General features: G+C 38.9%; 1 protein-coding gene across 1 annotated transcript; it reads right to left on the reverse strand.

Annotated features, from left to right (window-relative positions):
* Positions 1 to 1599: 1599 nt before the first annotated feature.
* On the reverse strand, positions 1600 to 6643 carry tal1 (TAL bHLH transcription factor 1, erythroid differentiation factor). Its single transcript, XM_033028551.1, has 4 exons — positions 6518 to 6643; positions 3635 to 4170; positions 3104 to 3186; positions 1600 to 2633 (listed from the first exon to the last, which is right to left on the reverse strand). The coding sequence occupies exons 2-4, from the start codon at positions 4090 to 4092 to the stop codon at positions 2212 to 2214; spliced, it is 963 nt and encodes a 320-aa protein (XP_032884442.1). The 5' UTR covers positions 4093 to 4170; positions 6518 to 6643; the 3' UTR covers positions 1600 to 2211.
* Positions 6644 to 7531: the final 888 nt, after the last annotated feature.

Genomic DNA, 7531 nt, shown 5'->3' on the forward strand with positions numbered 1-7531 from the left:
GTGGCCGTTATATGGAGATTACACGTTGTTGGGTACAGGCTGAGAAGAGCAACCGCGGATTACTAAATCAGAGACAGAACGGTGTAAAACAGCTTCTGGGGCATTTTCGAATTTCGCAGAATAAGTATGTTTACAATGAAGCCACAATTAAATCATAATTGAAAATTAATCTAAAACGCAAAATGTCGGTCTCCCCTTGCAGTAAATCAAAGCAATCAAGTACGGACATCTAATTGTCAGATCTGGCTGTTCACTTTCTTTGCAAAAGATAACAATTGTCACATTTCAAAATATGCTTCGATTTTATGAAATTGTCGTGTGGGTGGGCAGTGAGGTATGTAAATTTGGACACCTTATATGTATCCGCTTCCATGTTATAAGTTGAATAATATGTGGGATGCGGAATGATGTTGAGAGGGGAGGAGGTAGAGGTGAGAGGGAGAGGTGGGAGAGAGCAGTGGAAACCCGCTCCACTCCCTACGGGGACGTAGGTTTGATTAGGGGATTAAGTATTTACGAGGCAGAATGGTATACATCAAAGAATAAATAAAGGTGTGCATGCCCTATATATAATAGTCATACAATGCAGAGATGGAAACGTGTTTACTAACATAGTAGAAATACTTATCGTATGTTATTCAACAAAAAGTAAAATGCACGTTCCCTGGTATATTGGTCTACAATGCAGATATGAACGTCTCCATTCTGTTATCAATGTAAATGTGGGTATTTGCTAAACCTTATAATATATGATTCCCGAACAGATCCTCAGTAATTGGTTACAACTTTTTTTTTAAACAATACCTCCCAAAAAATCTAAATTAAAACAAAAATGTTGAAATCGTCAATTTTCCTGTTTCTTATTTGATCGGTGTCTCTTTTTTGGAATGGGAGTAAAACAGTACAGACTAGGTAGGAAATGCAATTAGTTTAAATTGTATACAATTTATTAAAAGTAAATTCTTGGTAATATAACATTGCATATATTTTACAACAATACGTGATATACATACTGCACGCAAACTTTGCAGCCACATTAGGCTTTACAAAGAATACCATTGAAAATTGCCCCGTCAGAATGTACATTGTAGTAGTTAACAGGTTTCGTTACCCAATCTCTCTGCAAACGCAGGAAAAAAAACACATACAAAATGTATTGAAAGTGCAGCGTGAATTATATACTATGGTATTCACAATACATATAGCAGGCAAAAGCGAATGTAGAAAATAAGGAGTGTACCATGCCTTTTATAGTTAAAATTAACAACACATTGTCCGTCGAATTATTAAATACATGATTTCCTCTTTTGAGAATGTTAAAGTACTCAGGAAAAATGTCACAATCTGTACCCATAAAAAATGCTTGATAGTTTAGTTGCGTCAATGAGCTTAAGTATTGAGGACATGGAATAAATAATAATAATTTCTCCAACAGAAATAAGAAACAAGGACCTGTGAATAGCTGCAACAACTCTGGCAATACATAGAACGTGGTTCGACCAAACCACGAAAATATACAAAATAATTATCCTAGGAAATCTAAAATTTCAAAGATTAAAACCTCGGGGGGGGGGGGGGGGGGGGGGGGGGGGGGGTTTAAACTTAAATTGCAAAATGTCTCCACAATTCAAGTTTTTCTTAAAAATTTCATTTGGTCTTCTAATTTATATTTACGTTTGAAGTCCCGGGATCCCTTTCCGGGGACCAAATTTTAATGTAAAACAAAGTACCTCTCCTGCTCAGTCTTTCTTTGACAAATGATTAGTGCGTCCCGGCTAGAGTGTATGAATTGATTATGTCGATATAAAAAGCCTAACATGCAACATGTCAGGGGGAAATGTTACTGCTTTAAATAAAACTACTCCTGGCCGTCTTGAATTTTCCATGACGGAGAATTTGCTCCATGGAAATTTTCCATTTGCTCTCCACATACGGCGCTCGAAGCTCGTACAATATTTACATGTACCACGATTTTAGGAAATATTACATCCTGTATTTAAACAGTGTCAATCGTAAATCCGATAACAGACTAATTTACATCCAGCAAGACAGTCATTTAGTATTTCTTGTACCTGAAAATGTTAGTGATAATGTTGTACTGAAAATGAAAATAAAACGCTAATTGATTCGGCAGACGGTAAGTGTAACAGTCTGTTATCTTTTAGCTGCAATTTTCCATTCTCCCTGTCGGCTCTTTTTGTTGCAAGGATATCACCGTTGTCCATTGACATCTGGAGGAAGTATGGAGTGATGGTGGTTTCCGTGTCGTGACTCGAGGTGATCGTGCTCTTCGCTTAGGCTTCCCGGGCTTCCTGTTCCATCAAAACAACTTCCACAGCTCGAGTCTGGAGACATCTCCTCGATGTCATCGCTGGCCAGTCTGGTACTGTCCCCTTCTTTCAGTTGTAACCCTCGCTGCTCGCCCTCCTGCTCCTGATCACCCAGGAGCTTGGCCAAGAAGTTGATATATTTCATGGCCAGGCGGAGGATCTCGTTCTTGCTAAGTTTCTTGTCGGGAGGGTGGGTCGGGATCAGTTTGCGAAGTTCAGAAAAGGCTCCGTTGACATTTTGTTGCCTCCACCTCTCCCTGCTGTTTGTAAAGATCCTCCGCACGATTTTAGGCTGCGAGCCACCTGGGAGAATAAAGAACAGCCGGGATTTTAACCAAAAATCGTGTCAAAATGTCAGCAATAACACAGGGGAATTTGGTGAACTTCATAAAAATTATGCACAAGCAGAATGGTCTATGGTGTCTGTGGCTGCGCACATGGCCGAGTGCATACCTGTACTTACAGATGCGCAAAAGCAGAGTATAGACATGTAAGGACCTGTTGTAACAAATCAACAGCAAGGAAAGCAAATGGGAGGTCATTGAGAGAAAGATGTCTGATAGTAGTTTTATTAATGCAGCTGTTTATCTATGCGCTGTATTATACCGTGGCACCAACTATCTGTCTTGTAGAATCTGCAGGATTCTCTCTTCAAGGAATGATGCAGAATAGACTACAAGACACATTTCCTCGAGTCATCTAGCAACTGTATCAACGCGAGCAGCGACGTGTACGGTTTAAATGTAGTGAATTCAAAGGCTGATGGTCCATACCAGTAGTAGTGACTTCCACTTCGTAAGGACCCGACCTTCGTTTCGCTCTGTTACTGGGGAACATGTTGAATGGTTCTGGATCACTGAAGTAGTCATTGGAACAAGAAAGGGAGATTAATACACAAGATTCCGGATTTTCATCACTAAACGTCGGCAATGATTTAAAAGAACATGCTCCAAGTAAATAGAGTCTGATGGTACAAGTTACTATTCGTCTTTAATACTATGTATTTACTATTTAATACTATTAATTGTTCAACATAATCATTAATAAGCAGTGCACATCCCCACAGTAAATGTCATCACGCCTAAATGAGTTCTCATTGAATGATTATTACAATGAATAGCATTTTACAAATCACATGTAATTTGGTATTAATTCAATTTATAATGATTCGAGAAACAATTTTGAACACAGATCACATCAATTTGCAATTTAGTTTTTGCCAAGTTCGAGTTGAGCGCAACAATCGAAAACAAAGATCAGAAGAGAAATAGTTTTCGAATCTAATTTTCCATAAGGAGACTGACCTGCTTAGAAGAGGCAGGGTCTGATACTGGGACGAGCTGTTGTACAGCATCGCTCTGGCTGCAGGCAGGGTGAGGTGCGCTGCTGTTAACTGGACCATCCGATTCTCGTTGACTGGGCTCTGCAGAGTCAGAGGCACAGGGGGTCTTGACAACTCGGTGGTCGGCACTGAATGAGTAAACGTGCCTTTCTGATCACTCTCATTTATAGGCTGGACCCCTCTTTGCATCAGGTTTATGACGGGCACTTCCGATAGGGGATCAGGGGAGTCGTGCCTGGTTTCCTTGGAAACCCCATCATTTGACGCAGTTTGCTGCTCAGCTTGGACCCGCTGTCCCTCGGTGGATTGGTCTGCAGGCTCGCTCGTCCGTCCCGCTGCCTGTCCTGGGGAATATTTCTGAACGGGGCTCAGGTCATCGCTGCGATTTTCACCAGGATCCAATCCGACCTTTTCCATCATCGTGTTGAAGTATGGAATTCGTCACTGTCTTAACTGAGTTCGCGTCAAAGGTTGGAAGAAATGGCGAAACAACTTCATCTGAAAGAGACATTGCCATGAGGCACAGGGGAAACAGCTCGAGCGAAAAGGCGACTTCATAATTAAAATTGTTTGCATAATAAAGTAAACGTTTTAATGACAATTGCAGTGCATTCACTAACTTTATAATCTGGTGACATTAAATGGACATAACTGTGACTATTAACACCAGCTATATATATATATATGGTGTATATACACCATTTACAAAGCATCAGCATTCCTGGGGTCACAGATTTAGATCTGAGACTTAATGTTCCCATCGACTTTCATTGCAAGTGCAATTTGCCTTAAAAGGGAAAAATAGGTCGTTTATTTGTTTGGGTATAGCGGTATCCATCAAAACTCACTTGTAAATATATACTTGATTCTTTTTCTCAGATGATAATGTAGAGTGATGCGAAATATAATGATCCGTTTTTTTTTTTTAATACTCTCCCAAGAAGGTACTATTTTTTCATGATTTTGACCGGAAGAAATAGTGCGTTTATTGATGTGTAGGAAATAACTGCAGGTGCTGGTTAAATCGAAGGTAGACACAAAATGCTGGAGTAACTCAGCGGGACAGGCAGCGTGTCTGAAGAGAAGGAATGGGTGACGTTTCGGGTCGAGACCCCTTTTCAGTGCGTTTATTGATGTCACCCCTTTATTTGAAGGATATTTGATATCCATATAGTATTGTGGGCAATACTGATCGTATTTTTAACATTTATAAAGCGCCTATTTTCATATTTTCATCCCCTTACAACACAGCCAATGTCAAACAATCTCAATGAGTTAGTTATTGGCCCCTGCTATTGGTGAACTGGACTAAAGTCCATAGAAACAGTCGCGCACCTGCATCACCCGCGCTCTTTTATTCTTCAGAGAGGAAAAAGAAGCTTCTTGGACGGATTAAGGTTTTCACAGTTTATGGAAAATCAACTGAGATACTTAAAACAGTTGATCAATTAAGGATTAGGTTTAAATAGTCCCTGAATTCTAAAGCTACGGGGCACGTTGTAATCTTTTCAAATTAATTGTGTACGAGCTCAGAAATATACGTCTGCAATTGTACCTCGAGACCAAACGACTCCACCGTATAACGTATCCAACATAAGTCTAGGTTGCTAATTGTAACTGGCATACTTATGTCATCAGACAAACAAAAATCCTAAAAAGAAAATTGAAGGACGGCACAATAACAATGACATAATTTTCCGCATGTCATATAACAGAACATAGAGTTTGTCAACATCGTGCCGGCGAATATGAATAGCCCGGGCAAAGAAAATAATCCCCATTGCTTCAAAAAGAAAATATATTTAAAATGTGCAGAGAACTAACTTGTGTCTTATTAACATGACATGCAGTCCGACGGTGCCGCATTTAGCAGTTCCGGGCTACCCGGGTTGTGTACAGCCCTACCTACCTAAGGCCTCAACAGAATGGAAAGGCCAAAATAAACAGAGGAGCACAATGGGACGGAATGAGGGGAGTTGATGATTTGAGGGCAGCCGGTACTCGTTACTAATATCGCCACCATCTCTACCATATTTTACAAGCTGGAAAGATTTGGGTTTTTACCTAAATATGTTTGGCTTTAAAGTGACCACCCATTATTATGAAAACTGACCAAGACAATGACATATATTATAGTCGATGAAACTTTATTCCGCACTGACGTGTGCCAAATCACCTTTGAGGTTTCTCAGCATCTTTTGTTAAGATCCTTCCTTCAATCTAATGAAACATATGATAGTCCGAATCCCCCATCATTTCTCCGAGTGAGTTCATTAATAGCGGACAATTTGTGTATGCATTCCTTGAACGAAACGTGGCGAAAACAATCGTCTGATTTATAGTCTTCGTATCTTAAAATGAGCCTGATAAATGTTTATAAACGGCGGATTTGTTTTCATTTATCCCATTAATTCATCCATTACTACAGAGATGAACGTTTTCACCCGAAAATTCTCAGATGCCCGAACGCCAATTGTGAAAAAACTATGCATCGTAACGTTAAAGCGACTTCATCCATTTCTGTTACTGTGTTGCTATTTCATTAGAAAAATCATCTCGATTTACACAAATCAAATTAAAATATCATTAAAGATTTCATTATACATAATCTATTAGGCAATTATAAATGTCCCAATAAAGGCTCCACACTCTTGGGATTATTTCAAACAATGCTTGCAGCCATTTCCATTTTTTTTTTTTTTTTTTTCGTTTCAATTTTTAAAAGTACTTTTACGTTGCAATTATTTACACTCGATTTCGAAAATCAGGTATAATTCGACATTCTAAAGTGTTGAAGAATTTAAAAAAAACACCCTTAAGTGCTGGCAATTAGAAATCTACTCACCATCCCTGCTTATTAGAAAAGCGTTAGCAGCCATTTTCAGCCCCCTCCATGGCTGATCTTTGTGCTGTATTAAGTTTTTTTGGCAGCTTATGCCTTGGAGAGTGGAGTTGATTTTACATCACGTTCGATTTCCTATTTAGTATGGAGAGCGGAACACTACAGCAATGTGGCCAGGCGAGATAAGAAACCAGCCCTGGCCGCCCTGCCCAGATAAGACAGCCAAGCCATTATTTATGAAATGATTCATTATTATTTGGCAATTTTATCGAGGGAAAGCGGAAAAATATTGCATGGATATGCATAGGAATAACTTTGGAACGCAAGGCATAAAAACCTTATATAGATTATTTTTTTTGTGGCACTAAAAGAGATTGCAGAATAGCAAAATGCTCTTGCCTGCCTACCTGAATTGTAATTTATATATGTTTTCTTTGTGGTAATTATCCCATGTTTTCATTAAATTGGAAACACCTACTCAGCCTTTAATTAATTTTAATGACGAATTCAATGCATCCGCAGGACTGTTCGTTTTCCCCTCTCTCTCGCTCTCTCTCTCTCTCTCTCTCTCTCTCAGTGATGGAACCAAACAAAGCAACTGTTAAGGAAGGACATTGAGTAAAATAGTTTCCCATGTTTCCTCGCAATTTGAAAAATATAGACATTTCCTAGACAGGCATTTTACCATGAGCGGTGTTAAAGGCCGGTATATTTTAAGTCTTAACAGAAATGATTCCCTATCAGAGATGTGATTGTACTGCGATAGACCAGGACAAATTTAACATTAGGACGAAGAGCATTATGCCTTATCAAAGCCTAAAAGATCACTCCAAAGGCAGATTATTTGATTATATTACCGAAATGACTTTTTGAGGTTAAAATCGTTTATCTTTTGTTATTTTTTACAATGGAAGGCTTTAAAAAAAAATCTTAGAACGAAATATTATAAAATATTATAATTTTTCAGTAGGTTGTACTGTACACTTGATTATTGAATACAATTGAGCATGTGATATC

The sequence above is a fragment of the Amblyraja radiata genome, chromosome 10 (assembly GCF_010909765.2).
Source record: "Amblyraja radiata isolate CabotCenter1 chromosome 10, sAmbRad1.1.pri, whole genome shotgun sequence".
Classification (NCBI taxonomy): Eukaryota; Metazoa; Chordata; class Chondrichthyes; order Rajiformes; family Rajidae; genus Amblyraja; species Amblyraja radiata.

Excerpts from the sequence above, each read along its gene's own strand:
- tal1 (XM_033028551.1), bottom strand. The coding sequence starts at position 4,092 with ATGATGGAAAAGGTCGGATTGGATCCTGGTGAAAATCGCAGCGATGAC. Across the intron at positions 3,187-3,634 it reads ACCCTGCCTCTTCTAAGCAG|TGATCCAGAACCATTCAACA; the intron begins GTCAGTCTCCTT and ends TGACTACTTCAG. Across the intron at positions 2,634-3,103 it reads AGTGGAAGTCACTACTACTG|GTGGCTCGCAGCCTAAAATC; the intron begins GTATGGACCATC and ends TTATTCTCCCAG.